This window comes from Coturnix japonica, chromosome 3 (genome assembly GCF_001577835.2).
Source record: "Coturnix japonica isolate 7356 chromosome 3, Coturnix japonica 2.1, whole genome shotgun sequence".
NCBI classification, from domain to species: Eukaryota; Metazoa; Chordata; class Aves; order Galliformes; family Phasianidae; genus Coturnix; species Coturnix japonica.
Window position 1 is genome coordinate 40,949,821 of NC_029518.1, and position 20,250 is coordinate 40,970,070.

At 41.8% G+C, this 20,250-nt stretch overlaps 1 protein-coding gene across 2 annotated transcripts in view; it reads right to left on the reverse strand.

The window, feature by feature from the left end:
- The window catches only part of IGF2R (insulin like growth factor 2 receptor), a 52,084-nt gene extending 31,900 nt beyond the window's left edge, over nucleotides 1-20,184 (reverse strand). Inside the window, exons 1-9 of one of the 2 annotated variants that reach the window (XM_015858059.2) lie at nucleotides 19,908-20,184; nucleotides 11,394-11,527; nucleotides 6,571-6,695; nucleotides 4,860-4,958; nucleotides 4,362-4,491; nucleotides 3,560-3,680; nucleotides 2,154-2,265; nucleotides 731-893; nucleotides 378-558 (exon numbers count right to left, since the gene is read on the reverse strand). In XM_015858059.2, the coding sequence (XP_015713545.1) occupies nucleotides 378-558; nucleotides 731-893; nucleotides 2,154-2,265; nucleotides 3,560-3,680; nucleotides 4,362-4,464 (680 nt within the window). In that variant the 5' untranslated portion in view covers nucleotides 4,465-4,491; nucleotides 4,860-4,958; nucleotides 6,571-6,695; nucleotides 11,394-11,527; nucleotides 19,908-20,184. Of the gene's footprint in view, nucleotides 1-377; nucleotides 559-730; nucleotides 894-2,153; nucleotides 2,266-3,559; nucleotides 3,681-4,361; nucleotides 4,492-4,859; nucleotides 4,959-6,570; nucleotides 6,696-11,393; nucleotides 11,528-18,796; nucleotides 19,020-19,907 lie in introns of those variants that run through there. The other variant, XM_015858058.2, reaches the window with a different exon arrangement.
- Nucleotides 20,185-20,250: the final 66 nt, after the last annotated feature.

Sequence of the window (20,250 nt, forward strand, 5' to 3'; positions counted from 1 at the left end):
AAAGAAAAACATGCTAAATTCTAGATTCCAGTAGTCTTGAGTACAATTAATGCATGCTCCTGCAAATGAGCTAGAGATGCTCTCTTGTTCACAACAACTTCTAAGCATCGAACCCTGATGTCACACTGCATGCAAAACTTGAGGAGGGCAAGAAAAAGCACAACAGCTTCCTGCAGCTCTGATGAAGTCAGTAAAGTTCCCTCCCCATCTTGGCAATATACCACTAATGTTTTCCTATACAACAGCGAGCAAAAATACTTGCGTTCTGTATCCAATATTTCTTATATGACAAATAAGGGCACCAAAGTATGAAACAAAGATCAGTCATTCAGACAACTCAACAAGGCTAAAGACACTGACAAGAATTCTTTACACACCTTAGGGTCTGGTTCTCAAATCTTCCTGTCACCTTTCTCTGGCTACTCGAAGGTTTTACTTGGCAAGCTGAAGCATATCCTGTGCTGTCCTCACAGTTACCTGCACCAGTTTTCCCACACACATTCAAGTAATAGTAATACTCCTCTTTGTCATCTTTGGCTAAATATGGTGTAACATAACCTAAACAATTAAGGAAAAAAAGGAAAAACGTTCCAGTAAAACAGACATTAAAAAAAATACTAGTCAGATATGACCCATGTATCTAGAAAGGATATCTTTCCTTAACTCTACACATCAAACCAGAAAACCAATTAGTAGCACCACATACTGAAAATAAGAATAGTGAGTTTACCTGGAGATAGAGTAAGTGGTCTCAAGTCAATGGAGACATCATGCTGCTCATTAGTCAGAAGACAGCTCTTACTTTCCAGGTAATCCCTGTGACAGGCATATTCAGTAACCCACTCAACTTCATACCGGCAATTTGTTTTTGCCGTGAGTTTGGGACCTGCGCTCTGATACAGAAAGGATCAAAGCTGCAATTACAAGTCTAGAGATATATTGATGGCACTATATTCACTTAAGACCATTAATGACAAGTTTCATCATAAATTGCTTAAGATCTGCAAATGCTGTCTCTGACCTCCCTGGTGTTGAGAACAATAAAATGGCTCTTATTGATTATGTGACAAACTACTGAAAGCCTAAACAGAGGCAAAGCATCAGGCAATAGCGGAGGATTAGAAGTAATGGTATAACTAAAAAAGCTCTTTTCCTGAACATATTGGCAAGTAGAGAATATAGAGACACAACCGCTGACAACAGCTTTGATTGTATTTGTCTAAGGGGATTCCTTGAAGACACGAACAGAGATCGATCACTCCTTTAAAGGCAAAGCAGCTTTAAGATACTGGACTACTATAACAACTTTTATCCTGATTAGAGGAACATTAAAAGCATATCAGAATTCTTTAGCCAACACTTATCAGATGTCAGGTAGTGAAATATTTTTGTACCTCTCCTTGCAGAAGTGAAACATTCAAAAGCTCTCTGATTCATGAAACGAGAACAGGCAGATACACAGGTAATCATGAGAAAAGTTACAGGCACAGATGCCAATAATACTACCCATACTGCATGTGCATAGCTATGCTGAGGTATTACAAAGCAACAGTAGAGAAACCTCTGTGGTCTGTTTCTTCAGTCACAAGGATGATACATGGTACCCATCTAGGTCATGAGGGATAAAAACACTGAATTTAAAGTTAGCCAGGCAAGAGGTCCTCCTTTCTAAGCCTATAACCAAAAGCATCACAACATGAAGCAGCAGAGTGCTAACAATATCAACTCTGGTCCAATTAAAGAGGTGTAGGTAGCTGAAATTGCCTGGCATCACCTCTAACAATGTAATTATAAAGTTAAGCAATGTATCAGTTATGGCAGTACACTACTACTGACAATGAAAACACCCTCATTAGCCAAGCAGGCCTCTGTGCCAAGGATTAACACTTCTTAAAAAAAAAAAATTAGCCCAGAATAGGACAGCTAAATACATCAAAACACAAAGAACACATTCCTGAGAAAGTTTTACTCAAGTTCTTGTTTGAAGTTCCATAAGACAGCTTTTCTGTGGAGTATTTTCTTTTGAGTTTCCTACACTCTTCACAAGCTGCAAAACTGAAGAATTTTCTGTTCCCTTTAGCTCTCAGTAAAAGATAATGCACAACAGGAGTTCGAGAACAACCATTTAACACAAACTAGAAAAGTAAAGTTACCTCTTCTCCTCTCTTAGATGGGCAAACAAAAGTGATTGTTACTGCTGGGTTATGGCCTAAGCAGAAATCCAGCTTTTCATCATCGTATGTTCTCTCATAACTCAGTATCAGTCTAGAAAAAGGAAAAGGCAAAACGAAAAAACAAGATGCTACATAAAAGAACGTTCTTGGAGTAATATCTATCCTTTCCAGAATACATCAAAACAGGCCCACTTCTGAAAGTTACTTTTATAGATGCCCTTGCTTCTTTCATCTTAGAGTTCAGTAAGTAACTAAGCGTCCCAGCAATTATTTAACATAGTATTTTTCTGTACACCTGCTAAGACTGCAAGTTACAATGCAAGGAGCACATAGGAGCAGGAACTTGTCTGAAAGTAAGGCTACTTCTGTAAATATCAGCCTGCTGGAAAGCAGATGCAATAAACAGCTCTGCCATTTGTAAGTAAAATATAGTAATAATGCTTTGCCATGTTGCTAACTCCATATTTAGAACTACTTTCCATCCAACTCCCAGAACTGAGAGTGAGACAAACTCCTTATCTTGTTGACAGCAGCAAGACAACTGGGATGGATCAGACAAGGTGGGAATAGGACAAGGAAGCACAACAACTAACAGAAAAGGATAAATGGGAAGTTGACTTGGCCAAGAAAATAAGGAAATTCATACAACTTCCCAAGCAAGTGCAGATGATCCATGCAATCTAACAGGCAGAAAACTACTTTAGGAGGAGCAACTAACTGGCTTCAGCTTAGCTGCACCTCCAACTGGCTTCTCTACATCGCAGGATACAGATATACACAATCATGTTACTCCTTTTCCAGGCCATCCTAGTTTGATTCAGGGCACACAATGACTTCTCCCTCAAAAAAATGAAATGAAGAGCCATATCACTGAGACTAGAGACTTTAGTCTCTTTGGTATAAACTCTTGCCTGTTTGGTTAGGCTCAGATATGACCATGTTAGATCTCAAAAATAACATGAGATTATTCTCATTTTATTTTATTTTTAGCTACACTTATAAAATGCAACAGAGTCAGTATCAATAGAAGTCCCTACTATTCACAAGTCAAGTACAGTCACCTTTCAGACTCATACAATAAGCAGATAGAGTTAAAACTCATTCCTCTGCTTGGAGAGATAGAACACTAGTTTCTCTCTGCTTCTCTGAACAACACGATTTTGTAAAGAGGAAAGTGAAAATGAAGAAAGAAATCTGTTCTACTATGACAGTATAATGGAATGCCTACAAAAAGACTATCCTCCCAGTATTTGAAAAAGTAGTCTCTGTCAACACCTCAAAACTGAACTTGCATCAATGGCAACATGAGTCTTCTGAAAGTTAACGCTTTACTGTGCCCAGATGACTGACTGGTTCACAGAAGTATCATCAGCTAAATCAATCACCTGTCTTTGTCATGACGTTTCAGCTGATCCTGCGGACGACCAACATCATATGCACGACCTTCATGAATCAAGCACGCTGCGCTGCCAGCAGGGCAGTTTATGGTTTCTCCACTTGATCTTCCTGTTACAGAACACAGAAAATGAGTTTCAGTGTCTAGGCTCAGCTCTGCGGTGCACTTTGCCATTCTATCTGCAGGCTCACTATTTTACCTCTTTCTAAAGATGCTTTTAAAACAGATTACATCAAGAAATTAAGAAAAAAAATCAGTGCAAGTATACAACTAAACTAGCATTTCTAGCAAGATTCAAAGTAACGTTTTTACTGTTTAAGTTCTTACACATGTAACTCTCAACTGACATGAAAATGCTAACTAGTCACCATAACTTACCAAATCACCTCAACAAGATTTTAGATGCCTCACAGGCTATTCACTTGAAACAAAGCAGCAGCTTAACAGGAGCCCAAAGCAAGTAATAAATTCAGATCACAAGAATTGCAAACTATCTGTGTCTTATCTGGCAGCAAACAGAAGCAGCTGCAAGACTGGCTCCAGTGGAAGAGCTTAAGTAAATGCCTCTAATAGTCCCCACCCTAGGGGGAGTATCTCTGAACAGCTCAGTAGTTAAGGATTGCAAGATGTAGCTTCACAGAAAGCAGCCTTTGAATCATCAGAAATAGTTCTGAAACAGAAGCACAGCTCCTAGAACACTAGTATTTAGTCACAGGAAAGCCTCAGCTGGAGCACTACCATACTGCTAGGAAAAACAAGAACTGACAGGTAAAATAAGCAGATGTTCACACCTATGTCTCTGCAGACGTTTATAAACAAGGAATCATCATCAGAATCATCCACCAAATAGTGTCCCGGAACTCTGATGAGAGGACTCAAGTCATGTTTCTTCATATCTTCATCAAATACATAACAAGGCACCTAAAAGAAAAAAGTTGTGTGTAATTCGTGCTAATGAAGTAGAGAATTTACAAGCAGGCATTTATAGAACTACTTCAATAAATGGGAAAGGCTTTTATTTCTGGAAGTTGAACTACTTTTCAGACAGATGTAAAGCTAGATATGCTGGCTGAAACAAAGCATCCAAAGTTAATGTTCTGCTCCAGCTTTTACAGGACTTTACTATAAGCCACAGAGGTAATAAAGAAGGTCAAAGAGCTACTTAAAATCCTCAACTCCACCAACCTCCAACAGCTGTTTTATATACCTATGAAGAAGTTTGGTCTAAAGATGGTAAAGTAAAATTACCAGATGTATGAAAAGTAACTTCTGTATAGTACATAGATTACCTCTTTCACAGGTTTAAACAAGTTTTTCTTGCAAGCAATGAAGGTTCTCCACTCAAAATAGTGTACACACTCTGTTGCAGTTACAAATTCAGGGGTACCCTATTTAAAGGAGAAAAAAGTTTATTACTTGAAAAAACAGACTTCAGTTTTATATATGTGCACACATGTATACACAGTCTGCATTAAAAACTAAGAATATGATATGTCGCAGACCAAAGTCACACTTCCTTGTTAACAGCAAGATCATTTGGTTGTGTTTACACCAGTTTTGTTGGTAAACACAACAAAACACAGTCTGCCAAAATCCTTCTCATTCTGCATATGTAAGCTCTCAAATTAACACGTGCCAATCCAAACATGCAGTAATTGTACTGTATCTTTCAGAAGTACCCACTATGCCAAATGCTATTGGCAGGAGCACCAGTCACAACTACTAAAAATGAAAACACCAAAATGAGCGTGTATAAAGAAATGAACAGCAGGGCAATGTATAGTTTACCATTTCTTTATCTTTCTTCCCATGGAGAAGGCCATTTAGCAAATCTCTCAGCTATGCAGAAAGGATACAACTGATGTCCACTATTTATAAGCTCACGTTAAACACATCTGCACCTATTTTGAGTCAAGAGTTCTACCACGGTTCAGGGCTGGAGGCTCAACTGAATGACTGCTTACAGAAAGACAATAACATTTCTTCTCCCCCCCCCCCCCCCCGCCACTGTTCCTTCATCACTCCAGCTAGAAACACTTCAGCCTATTTACACAGATTGCCCCCACCATTTAACCTTGGAGACAGCTGTTCCAGATCCTGTGACAAAAACCTTGTGCTAGATCACACGGAGATTAAGTGTCCAAATTATGCTAACTAGAAGTTTGCAGGCAGTTACTATGAGGTGTTACAGGTGTAGTTGAGTACGAATTTTAAGAATCACCTGCTAGAACAACACAAGAAGCACTTAAACCTCTCTGCTGCACAGCACCCTGTTTCAACTGGCTATGTTTCCAAGAGAGGGAGTGCAATAGTGTTCACTGTGCCCTACAAGAGCAGCCTTAATAAGCATTAACCAGATACACAAATACACACATTGATCATGATCTGTACAGAAAATCAAGCTGTAGTATCAGTTAAATGTTTGTTAGCAGCAACTCCAAAAGCACAAGATCAACAACTGCATACAAACACTTTCCAAGTATTGGTACTCACACTTGCAGTGGATACCCATTAACAGCTGTGCTCCCTGAAGCCCAGCTGATGTACAAGCACTAAGTTCAGATACGTGCAGATAAAAAACTAACACTATACTGACCCACACCAGAGGTCAGTCATGTTCTTCATTACTGACAATTTAGGTTCACAGCTTCAGCACAGCCAGCACTGAAACAACAACTCTTATTGTTACAGCATACAGTTGACTCATTCATCCACACTGCACTAAGTGCAACCCCTGTGAAAATACTGAAGACCAGAAGAGACCGGGGGGAATCAGAGCTAAGCTGCAGATCTGCAATTATTTTTTAACTTAACTGTATTTTGAAAGCTGCTTTGGATCACATCCTTAGTTTAGTACTAAACTGTAACTGTTTCTTCCTTAAGCTTATAAAGCTCAGTAATCACTACACCCCCTAGAACAGCAAGTCTCCTGGCAAAGCAAGTTAAAAGAACAGGACATGCTACTTCCACTGAAGAAAAGAGTAAGTGACTTAGACTTACCAATGTTTTCCCACACAGGAAGTTGATGTTGCTTTGAACTTGGTGCTCACTGCCTTGCTGGGAACATTTATTTGTAGTGTTGAATATCACAAGAGTTTTAGAAATTTCTCGCGAAGTTAAGCTACCTGGGGTATGGGAAAAAAAAAAAAGCCAACAGAATTTATCACAGTACTACACCTTCACAGAAGCTCACAGAGACTGCAAGGTCAAGCACAGAGCAGCACAAGTCATACCAGTCTACTTGAAGATGGTCTTCAACAGAGTACAACTGAAGACTTCCCTTGCAATTCTTGTGATCTTTAAAATATAGGTCCAAGTTAAGACCCTATTTGGTTTTTCTAATCACTTCTGCTTCCTCAGAGATTTGTAACCAAACATTGTTATGAGCTAGTTTCATGTACCACAGTTCACTCCTTCCCCCAATAAGCTTCTATCCAATTCTCAACCCTTACGCCTTTTATATAGATAGTTTCAGCACGATATCAGAGATAATCTTCTTAATGAAGAATTAAATGGTGCCTGGGTGCATACACTGTACTGGAATTACCTACTGCTGAACCCAGCATACCCCTGCTATATCAGTGCACACCCTCCTGTAGCTCTCATCTCCTTTAGTGCAGCTCACATGCTGCATGTAGGCTGGAGTTAGTGATACATCGCTGCATGTCCCTCTTTATCCAGTACCTCACAGGTGAGGAAAAAGAGAAGTGCAGTTCAAGCCATGTTAACAACCAGCTCAATTCACTGAAGTGACTCTGCTCAAATCTACTTTGATCAGCATTAAATACCAAGTCCTTTTAGATGCAGCATGCTAACTGCCTGTTTCTGCAGGTAGATTTTGCTGCTGCAGTACATTTGGGTTGAAATAGAGAACACGATAAAGTGTCGGTATTACCTAGCTTCCTCCTTTCTGTTTTTGTGCCTCCACTAAAGAAAGTCAAATCTGTCATCACTGCAGACAGCAGCTTTGTGGCTAGGTCACTTGCCACTCCATAGACCTTTGCCCAGCCTACTATCTCCCCATTTAGAGCAGGAAAAGGCAAAAACAGTCAGGGCAACGTTCCACTGTTACCAGCTGACAATGCTTTTCCTAACAACATGTATTCTTTTGCTTCTTTCCATCAGGTTCCTCAACACCATCATCCAAATCACTCCTGCAGACTGGAAAAATATATATTTGTGATAGTTTCTGATAGCTATCAATTACTTTGAAACATAGCAGAGAGAAATCTACTATAGTCATCAAGCTGAAATGGTGGCAATCAGAATGAGAACTGGACAGCCAACCAATACAACAGTTCATCAGTAGTGCAGGGCCTGTCTATTGATGGTGTGTTACAGAAAGCCGCATTAAGATGCTGACATCTAAGCAGCCACTCACAGCACCCATCATATAATCAGGGCAACAAGACAGACATAATTCCGTACCATCCGCCTTCTGAAGGGAAGGTCAGAATGGACACTTGTCAGCCCAGAAGAAAGGTAACATAGAGTAAACCTGCACATAGCCATGGTGCACAGGATTTGTGTCAAGCTGAGAACTTGCTGCAGTTACGCATATTACCACAGCTGCAGCTCAGAACCAGTTCTTTGGCAGCTCAAGGCTGTCAGAGGCTGTCTTTCCTATGTCTTAGCACTTATTACCAAAATATTGTCTTCAAGTTTTGAGGCTCCCAACATCGATGTTGATTCGTGTTTTTAATTCACTAGGAGACTGGAGGGAAAGAAGCCAACATAACTTTATAGTCAAAAGGAGCACTGCTTGAGGACTGGACTTTGACTTCTGTACACATTAGTTTTCTCCCAATTCTGAGAATGTTACACTGCTCTCAATGTTTTGTTAGTTGACTCCAGTTTCCACACTTAAAGTTATATTCAAGGTAGGAAAATATATACAAAAACAAGCAAAACCAGTATATCTTGCTTATGTCAGGCTAATACAATCACCTTCCTCCTCCATGAATGCTTAAATCTCATTTAGGAGCTTGCTAAGGTTTTAACACAACTCTCTTCAGCTGCATATTGCACACATCATTATCAGGGCTGGGAGGAACAGTCTCAAACCACCTCCTCACACAGTCAGCTTCCCATGAATGTCATTTAAAACACCAGTTCTGGAGCAGCCTTTACCTCTTCAATCAATCAAATTTCATCATGACTTTAGAAATGCAGTCCTTCCATTAAGCATCACTGAAGTCAGCTACTACTGCTTACCAAAAAATATAGTATCAGATATACTTTACAAAGTTGTACTAGATCAATAAAGGCCTACAACAACTTTTATTTATTTCTTCCTTAGTCTTTTCAGCTCCTTCAAAGGAGAAAAACAATCATGGAAGGCATCCAACCAACTGTCCATAAGAAAGGGACACCTAAGTGGCAACTATCATTCCATATCCAGTTCTATTACAGCTGGAAGAATGCATGTTTCACCACCCAAGGTAATGTATAATGTTTCTGTTTTTAATTGTAGCAGTCATCAAACTAAACAGAAATCAAGTCCTATATACAACACAAAGCCCAGATGGTACCATGTCACTTCCATCCTCTTTGACATTCAAGAACCAAGCATCCTGCCTACACCTTGAAAGCTGCTAGTCAGTCTGTTCAATAAAGCTGAAGGGCAAGTTCTAGGACAAGCCTTTGGGATTTCAGTACCAACACTGGTATGTCCCACTGACACAACACTGACCACAAGGCTTCCCTTGGGTAGTATCACTATAGTCACAGCCCTAATCACTACCAAAGTTCTACATATTGGTCCCTATAGTTATGTGAGAGGTAACAGCTAATACTTAAAGTACATTTATTATTTGCAGTGAAAACACCATTCTGCAAGAAAGGAGAAATCCAATTGAGCTTTTACTAGAATTAAGCCTTCTACTTAAACTTTGTTAACTGGTACATTGCTCCTCATTCCCTGAAATCAAAGCTGCACTCAGCCTTAAACACAGAAGCAAGCTCATACCAGCTAGAATTCTTTAAGACAGGTATGTGGCTTAGTTGTCTGAACCAAAAACCTACACTGGAAATCCACACCCATCTAGACCTGGATTCCTCTTCTCTCATTAAGAGACTCTTACTAACAAGCAAGAATCTTGGTAATCTACCAGCATGACCTCAACTCAGTGTGATGGTGCTTAAGTTCCAGTACAACCAAGGGCAGTATGTTGATGAATGGCAGATGCCAGTAGGAAGTTTCAAATCATGAAGAACAGAACTGTCAATGTGGACAGGGAAAACAAAGTAAAACTCAATTTCAATGTAAACTGTACTGCCTTGATTCCCTAGTTCATTGCAGAGTAAAAAACCCCGAGCAGTGTTTATGGCTTAACCATTGAGAGTCATTTCTATTTGGTCTCTTCAGGACCAAGTTATTATGATTGCTGCTCAGTTCTTTTCCATCCAGCAGCAGTCAGGTGATAAGACACTCAGCTTTGCATACAGTGGAATATTTGCTACCATTCACAGTTATGACCCAGCTCTGTACTCCTCCTTTCAAAAAGGAAACATGAGTCACACTTACACATGCCCCTAAATCTCAAAGCACCTCCCCTGAAGATGACAATCGTTTTTAAGCTACACTCAGACAGACACATTTCAGTCCCATTAAACAGAACACATTTAAACTGTAGCTCACATCCTGCTTCATTTTGTGAAGCACCTGCAACTGAATGCTCAGAGGTAACATACACTTCAGAAGGAAACAAAGTTCTTACACATTTTCTGAATGAAAAAAGAATAGTGTCAAATGGTCTAGTGAGATGTCATGCTGCTCAGAGTGGAAAATACTGTCACACATCTAAGTTCAGATGGCAGTTTTGTATTTAACCAGTCATTCCAGAAAATTCAGAGGCTTAGATATAATGCACTACAAAAAATAATAAAGCCATGAGTTCAGACATGCTTTTACTCATCACTCAGTGATTTGAAGTTGCAACTAGTTTGAAAAGCACAGATTGTATCACTACAGCTAAGGGTAAGGAGTGGCTTACTAGATAACGTCTGCTTACACGTGAGAAACCTTTTTCTCACTATCTTCCAGAAATCCAAGCTTATACACTTTTACTGATGACTCAGAGCGTCTCTTAAGAGCTGTATGCCAATGGAAGGCAAGACTGGTCAACACAATCAAATTCACATATCAGATCTGCAGGAACAAAGAGGTGGTCTGAAAAGATAAAACTCTACAGAAAGCTACCACATTACAGTGTTGTAAGTAGCTATCAACAAGCCTCTTTGTTGGTTTCCACAGCTGAAGTAACCTCTAAAGTGAAAAATAACTATGAAAATCAGTACACAAGTACTGTTCAAATCATGAGCTGCTTCTAATTGAGAACGCCACACACAGGCATGTGCCCAGGAATGTGCCAGTTTAACACTTAACTCAGCACCCAGCAGTCCAACACACACTTAGGATATCAAGGATATCTCAGGATTATGACAGCAGCCACTAGATTTGTCAAACATAACTGAAAAATAGAGGGCTGTATATCATTCACTTCCTCTGCATCTAACAACCTAAAGACATCCCGGAAAGTTAGCAGCACTCTAGACTGCATATGACATAGGTACCTAACTCTGTCAAAGGGCTAATATAACATCAGGCTATTTTGTACTTAAGCTTTTCCAGTGTCTAGTATCAAGCCTCAAACAAGGATATGCACACTGTATATCCTACCACAAGTAGACATACAACAGAATGAAGTTATGAACAGTTTGGAAAAATCCTTAATATATTAGTAAGAAGTTTGGAAAAATACAGTTATGAGGCCTTGCTCTAATACAACTCTGAACTATATATAAGGAAGGACACTACTTACCTACTGACGTGTAGTTTCTCTTATCAACATCATAGGCACAGACTGCACTTGTTGTTCCACACTCTTCAACACCAAAACAGAGGTTTATTTTATAAAGCACATGTTTGTCTGTATCAAGTGCTTCCCATGTGTAGCTGAAAAGAAAAAAGCCTGTCAGTTAGTATCCACATTTATTCTGCTGTCTTCTAGACACCAGCCCCTGCAACAACCAAGTTGTAAAGTTCAGTGTACCATTACATCAGGTTTCATATTTATGTTCTAGATCATTAAGTTTCAGAAACAGTTGTTACTGAACCAGAGCCAAGAGCTAAACCAATTTAGCCACTTGAGAAGCACATATTTCATCTTCCTTGCAACACCCAACCAATCGCTTTTTCCCCTCAGATCCCTGCAAAGGCTGCTCTGAATAGGTAGATTACAGGTGGTGGAGTCCTCTTCCTTGAAAGCCTGATAAACTTGTCAAACACCTTGGGCAGGCTGCATGCAATTGCCCTTCAGCAATACCCAACAGTAGTGGAAGTCTAAGTCTCAGAGGACTAGAGCAGCAGTCCACATCCCACCCCCCCATCAGATGCAGGTTGACCAACCTTCAAGTGAAAAATTAGACTTAGAAGTATTATTTGCATATTTCTGTCTGAATACTGTATGAATCTTAGGACTTCACTGAACCCTTATGCATTTTTCATGCAACTTGATATTCAAAGACCAGTTCCTGTAGGGTAACATCAGAAGCTGGAAAGCAAACAGAGCTATCTATGAGACTCAATGAAAGGGACTGTGCTAGTAGGCTACAACCACATCAGAAAAAAAAAATTCAGCTGGCCAAAACCTGATAGAGGAACATAAACCTCTGGTTAAACACAATGGGGAATACATCAGAGTAATAGAACATAAGAAATAAAATGTAGCATAGTAGCTCCAAGGACACGTTTAAGGACTAAGGACACATTTCCCTCCTCACAGTCACTGAGCCTACAATGCTGAAACGATCAGTTATACAACATGGCAACACCTAAGTTAGGACTAAGCCTGAGGCTGGAGGACTAAGGCTGGTCTGGAGTCAGCAGCTCTTCAGACAGGCTGGTTTACTGGCACAGTGCACCATCCAAGCTCCATCAAGAAGGCTCAGCTCAGTAAATATTCACTATCATCAGCTTGGCTCAGCTACATCTCCTCTAGTTCTGGCAGGAGCATGCACCCTGGGGATTACACCGATTTTTGTAGTGTAAGAGTTTCCCTAGCTTTTCTATCTGAAATGGCAACTTCAGTAGGATTTAATGCAGATTCATCACATCAGGAATCAGAAGGCAACATAGCAATTTATTAGGTACTCCTGATATTTACAGCTCATATGGGGTTTAATGAATCTGACATGCACTACAGGTTAGTAACAAACCTAACAAGAAAGTAGCTTTCCTCTCTCAGCCATCAACAGACTAGAAGTTGATCAGAAGCTTCACCCTTACAGTTCATCTACCTTGATCTCTAGCTCATAGGTGCTATATGCCTCAATGCTGTCATACCCTAGCTCCTCCAGGAAGACAACCCACTCTTGCTTCACTCTGGAAGCCTAATTCCTGGCTAAGGATAAGACAGCAGCACCTCAGCAACTTTGTTCTAGACTTCTGAATCCCTTAAGAGCTCCCCTGAAATTCATCATCCTGCATCTCTAATCAAAGTGCCGGCGGTAAAATACCACACTATTTTCCATTTAATTACTGACTATAGGGTTCTTGGCTTCCTTGTACTATAGCAGCCTTAATTTCAATCTGCTAATGGCTGGAATAAGTAGAGAACAAGAAGAAATGATTTCAATTTGCAGAAAGAATTCTTGTTCCTTATTACAGAACTTATTACAGCATGTCAAGTTTTAAGTCATACCTGAAACACTAATAAAAATTACTTTTTATTAGCATGATTAGATGCAAGGACTACATCTCAGTCCTAGACAAATACTTGCCATTATTCTTCCCTCACAAGCAGTAGAATTGACATATTACAATCGTACTGATTAGCTCTCTGAACCATTTTATTGCACTTCTGAAGAGGTCAAAAACAATGCCTATGCAGGAATTAAGCAATAGTGCAGGGGAAAAAAAACAAGAAGAGATTGTTGTCCAAGAACATATGATCACCCCCTAAAGTTGGAAGAACTTGACTGGCTTCAGGGCTCTGAAGACTGAGATCAAAACTAAACCATATTTTTTCCTGGAAGGAAAAAAAAACCTCAATCAAAACACAATTTCCTCAAATACAACTCTGGAAAGTTAATATTCTGCTGAAAAACATCCCAAAGGCTCCAGTGCTCTTTTTTGACAGATTTTGAAAGACTACAGGAGTAACATAATGCTATGGTGATGAATTGTTGTATGATTAAGAGAGGCTATTCAGCACTTTTCAATGATTGGGAACCTAGAAACTTATTTACAAACTGAACTAGAATCTGACTTCTCATACAACTGAATTATCATCTATTAGAGATTAGTTTCTTGCTATTCCAGCTCCATGTTATGTAAGAGAAGAAATCAATACCTTTAAGTTGGTTTATCAGCACATCAGAAACAGAAGAGAAATGAGAACAGAAACAAAACAGCCCCTGAAGTGAGCATCTCTGTTCCTTCACACCTGTACACAAAGAGCCTGAGGACTTTTTCTAAACAATGCAGGGAAGTAAATGTGAGATTTCTTGTTTCATCATGTTCCAAACCACACCCCCAATGGTACACACAAGCAAACACCTACAGTGGTTTCTGAGTACTATCACAGGGAAGCTCAAGAGCCTTTCCTTTAAAAGAAAGCAGGAGGGGCAGGGCTTATTCATTGGACTGACTGAATGCACTGGAGTATAACAGCAGGTTGGATACCATCTAATCAGCTGTTCTAAACTCAGATGCAAAATACACATTCATAGTCAATGTCTGAACAGTTTACTTCACAAGTAAAGCTCCTGACATTAAATCAGTGTCTGGAGATAGGTTCACACGCAGCCCTGCAGCATGTGCTCTACTTTCCAATGAATACAAACTGATCTCTCCCACCTTCAGTAATGGAAACAATCTGTTCACAGCCACACCACCATCCCAACTGCAGCCCACCCACATGAAGGGCTCCCCACCAGCTGCTCAGCAAACACCTCCTGCCTGTGACTATGTCGCAGTATCACCCTCCCCCCCTCCCCAACCAGTTCAGGCCAGTTATCCAGCTAGCAATGCAACTTACACTTAATGACATCACAGATTCACCCCAACTGAGCCGTTATAGCAACAGCTCTAACAAGACAGAAGTGGTTACAGGGATGAGGACACAAGCAATTGACTCACTGCCTGCCCTAGGCCACAGTCCGAGCCACAGGAGCAAGCACAATCTGAAGAGAAGTATGTCACTTCCCAAGTGTCAGCTGCAGACAGATGTGAACTTCGTACTTAGCAGAAAGGAAGAGATGGAAAAGCCCTTTATACCGGTGTACCACTGACAGAACTGCACAGGTGGACACAGTGCAGGCAGACATGCATGCAGCACAGGCCTAGTCCCAGCAGGAGCCACCACACAACCGATGTGATATGGAGGAGCTCTCTGTCCCATACATCCAAGAAAGAAACCTGCTCACATACAACATCACTGAAATGACCATTTCTGGCACAGTTCATAACTACATGCTCTGAAGGAAACTCGTTTACAGATAACATCTGCCACAGATTGTCTCACCATTAGAGGCCTGAAATACATCTCTACTTTCACCTTCTGGGACAAATTCTCCTATTGTTTTCCCTCTCCATCTCCATTGGAGATTTCTGGCCTCCACTTGCAACACAAGCCAGACCCAAGAACTGCTCTGCCTCAGAGTTAACTCAGTGACAATAACAGGCATGCACAGCAAGCAGAGGGAAACAGGCTAGCTCCTTGACTTGGCACAAGGCAGCTGCAGCAGGCAGCTCCCACTGAGGCAGCTCTAGGCCTGGCTGAAAGCAGCTGTGTAAACAGCAGCAGCAAGTGCTCAGACTAGGCCTGCCTGCGGGTCAGTCTTCGGTCCTTTGTAGAGTGTCATGGGTTGGACCTGATGATCCTGATCATCCTGATCCTGGTCCCTTCCAACTTTTGATATTCTACAACTCAAGCTGCCAAAGCAATAATGAAGCAGTGAAAATAACAATCCTTTCCAGCAAATTGCAAAGCCAAAAAAAGCCTTCACTGTTTGACAAAAGAAAGAAGCCAAAGTAGCATGAAAAAGGGGAAACATACAAGCTTCAGAGTCTGGTGTCCCTTGTGAATGAGTAGCTCTGGTACTGCACGTTGACAGATTTCAACAAGGCGAGCAGCTGCCAAAGCACATGAACCAAGTTAAAGCCACAAGCTGCTTCCAGATGCGAGTACTGGTAAACCACCTCAAATGAAACAAAGCACCTGACAGACCAGTGCTGCCTTTCTCACAACCACGCTGCATTTCCTGCTTCTTCAGTTCCTACTGGAAGGCGAATACCACTTCCTCAGCAGCTATAAAGCAGTTACAAGAAAGCAGACATTGCCCTTCAGGGATACCCTACCATACCAACTGGTTTTCTTGAGAAGGTATGACATAGACCTCTCAGCTCAGAGAGGAGGTAACTTAAAACCACTGAACTGTACCTCATTAAGCATCCATACCTGTCCAACATCCCCTCTGCTGGAGCACACTGCAGGGACTGAAACCTTGGTGAGCCTTCGGCAAGCAGGCTCAACCAGCACAAGCAGACAAGCCTGGGAACAGTCTCCAAGATGACCATCCCTAATCTTACACCAGCAACTTAGATCCACTACTTCCCATGGAAATCACATTTAGGTGTGGCTAGCGTTTTAGCATAAACATGCATGGCACAAACTTGTTCCTCTACCAAAGGCATTTTTCTCTAGAGAAAGCAAGAGCTCGAATGGCACAATGTGCAAAGCCAACACTATACTTCGAGAGTTGAAAAAACACTAATCTATCACTGCTCATGCTTAGCTCTGCTCAAGTTTATTCATCACTTTTTCCAGACACCACGCACAGTACGTGTCTCTAGGCAAGGTTTTACGCATCACGTATAACAGTCTTACAGCTACACCACAAGCTATCCAGCTTTCTCAATCCTTGCACACACTCTGACATTTCATCTTTTATGACTCAGTCTAATTCTCATCCACTACACTGTGTTATAGAATGCATAAAAAGAGATAGCAATTTGAAGCTCAAATATACAAGAGTCACTGAAGCACATGTGCTGAGAAATCATATTTAAGCCACTATAGTGGCAGCTTCCCAGGCATTATGAAGCAATCATGTACATACACAATTAGGTCTGGTAATGAGTTACTTATGACATCTCCTACTTACATGTGTCAAAGCACTTGAGGGAGCCAAGCAAGTTCAGTTACAGGTCACCTCTGCCCAGCACATGCTTCTGCACTGAAGCTACACCAAACACTAAACCCAAGGCTTCCAGTGGTGCACAAAAGCACACATGGTTTCATGGCAAATACTGAAAGGAGCTTACATACAGTTCTGTTCATGTCAATGGCTGTTCATGCCAATGGCCAACTGCATTATCTACAAATTCAACATCAGGCTTTCAACCTGAAAGTTAGCAGTTCTGCCTAATAGCAGACCTGTGACTTATGGCTATCCTGAGTATATACACTTAGGAGTGTATATACTATGCACTGACTCTCATCCAAACATCATCTGTCACCAAATAACCTACACTACGATAGGTTTAGTACAGCAGAGGAGCTTGCTTATTTCTCCTACTGCACTACCACATTCAAAACATATCCTGTATTTGCTTTTTTCTTCTAAAGACTGTCAAGCTTCATCTTGTTGATATCAAAGTATACTAATTATTAAAGAACAGCTGACTAGTAACTTCCTACATCCAACCAAACTCTTAGTATCCTTTCCCAGATTTTGACATTGCAGCAATCTTAGATGCACCTCAACACAGTAGATAAACCCTAACTCTAATTATAAGCCACACAACAGCACAGTCAGTTTTAGGAGAGCACAAGCTGTGACATTCAACAGAGTTTCAGAAAAGAAAAGCTATTTCCTATTTGTACTCCCTTGCCTTTTCTCTAGGCTGGTCCACACATACCCACAGTAAGGCTACAAGAAACAAGCAATGTAAGCTACCCAAGGCAGTCTCACACTACAATTCCAACAGACAGATTTGCCATCTTTCTTTCCCACTACTAGATCCCAGATAAGGCGCCTCTCTGCTACTACTTAAAAGCTTAACAACCTCTATTCTCAACTCCAACACTTTCCTTCCTCACCCAGCTTTTGACATTCAGGCACTAGAGAGCCTATTGCAGCTTCACCAACCCAAAAGTCACATAGAACCCAGGACACAAGACAACAGTTCTTAGTAAAACTGTCCAATATATTGCCTAAGGCAGCTCAAGGACAGATCAGACTGGCCCAAGAGCTGTCCTGCAGATAGATCCACATCAGATCTTACAACTTACAGATAAGACCTCAGAGAGCAGCATAAGTGCTCAAGCCACTTAGCCACATCATGCCCCATGGAGTAAAAGTTTTCCTTCAGAAGAGATCTCCACAGCATCTTCAAGAGTGTGCAGAGGCAAGTGTGCCCCTAAATGACATCCACAGAAGCTCCTCCAGTGACATACATGCAACAAAACCAAGGCAGGCACTGATATGAATTAATGCTACTCTCGATATAGGAGCTGCTTGAGAATCAAATAACTTAGGGCATTTAAATAAGAAAAAAGAAAAAAAAAAAAAACCACACTAAAGCCAGAGGAACTGAATACCCCTTGAGAGACACGGCAGCTTCTCCCTTCTGTCCCAGTTTCACAAGCAGGGTAGTTACCCCGCAGAAGCGTTATATGCTGATGAGCTGCCTCCCAAGAAAAGCCACCTTTTCCCCTCCTCCCTTTCATCAGTTGTTTTAATCGCTGTGCCCACAGATTCTGCCGTTTGCTCACATGACACAGACCACACCTTCGTGCTGCGCTCAGAGGCTACACTGCTTCTTACCCGGTACCACTGGCGAAGATAAAATACTCCGGTAAGCACCACAGCGTAGCCGAGCTAATTACTGAAGAAACGACTAACAAAGACATATTTCCCAAACCAGATTCCCAGCTGAACGCATTACGGGAACAGGCCAAAACACGAAGAACAGTCATTCCCATGCAACAACTCTCAATTATTCAAGTCTTTCGCAACTAAATCAATTGCTGCTACGCGGCGGTACCCCCGCCTGGGAGGTGACGCTTCCCAATGGGGACCCGCACACCGCAGCCCGGCCCCGGCTGCAGCCCAGACCCGTGGGGCGGCTCACGGTGTGTCCCAACCCGGCACCGACCGGGCCAAACACACCGAGCACCGCGGATTCGAGCCCCTCCCAACCCCGCGCCCCGTCTACCTGCACAGTTCCTTAAAGAAGGGCTCGTCCTGGTTGGCGAGGGCCGCCCCGCCGTCCCCTATGGGCAGGCACAGGAGGATGAGGAGAAGAGGGGCGAAAGAGGCGGCAGGGGACATCGCGGCAGGGCCAGAGCCGGGCCGGGCCGCAGCGGCTGCCCCGGGACGTCAAGGAGCGCCGGCAGCCAGCGGAGCGTCATGTGACCACGGCCCGCCCATTGCCTGGTCATGTGAGCGCCGTCATGTGCGGCGGGCGGGGTGTCCTCGCTTTACCACACCTACCACAGGGCGCCGAGCCGTATGTCATGGCTGCTCATCCAGGTGCCTCTGTAACACTGCCACGGGTGGCCGCGCCACCACCTCCATGGGCAGACATTGCAGCGCCTGACCACTCTGAGAGAAAAACAGCTCCTTCTTATGTCCAGTCTAAGCCTTCACCATCTAAACATTCACCATCCGAACTAGGAAAACCAGCAGAATAGCATTATTGCTCTGATCTGCAGTACTAATGCAATATACATTTTTCTGATATTTTTCTGGAGATATTTAAGACCCGCCTGGACGCCTACCTGTGTGACATGGTGTAGGGAGCCTGCTTTGGCAGGGGGTTGGACTCGATGATCTCTAGAGGTCCCTTCCAACCCCTACAATTCTGTGATTCTGTGATACATTCACCAGCCTAGCAATGAATCAAAGTTGCAGCGTAACAAGGAGCTGCATAAATACTGAAATGTAAGATGTGAATAAGGATATATTTAAAATAAATTTTAAAAGTAAAAGATGGTGCAGAGGTGAGGAATTTGGCATGCAGATTCTAAGCTTGCAAACTTCAACATTTATAACCTGGGGAGCACAGTGGTTCTCTCCTGGTCCATGGGATTTCTCTCATGCTTAAAGCTAAATGCATACATAAAGATTTGCAGAACCTGTGTCAGTCTTTTATATATCCCAAAGTATGTTCTGCAAATACAGAAAGGCAGGAATGCTTCATTTAGAGTATCTTTTATAAATAATTTCAATATTTACCACCCATGTTAACTGATATCAATCTCTTAGTTAATCCAATACTGTGAGACAGCGTTAAAATACTCTGGAATACAATCTCATAATCTTACCTTTTCCTTTGGAGGTGCTCAGTGTGATGGCTGATAGTTACACTGCACTGTATCCCAAGGATCTGCTGAAGCTTCCTGGTTGTGCACAGCTTTCAGTAGGCAGGGTACGAGATGAATAAACAGGTCCTCTAGGATTCTCTCTTGCATCTTGCCTGGTGTCAAATATTGGAGGCATTTCATGTTCTTTTTGACTCTTGCTTCACGTGTCCAGCATCGCATGTGAGGTAGAGGCTGTCTTAGAGGAAGCTTGTCTCTGCTCTTGCTGTCTTGGTTCCTTTTAACACTTGTATCTGATCTCTGTCTTCTCAGTATATAGAAGCAAAAACTGTTTGGGAATCCAAAG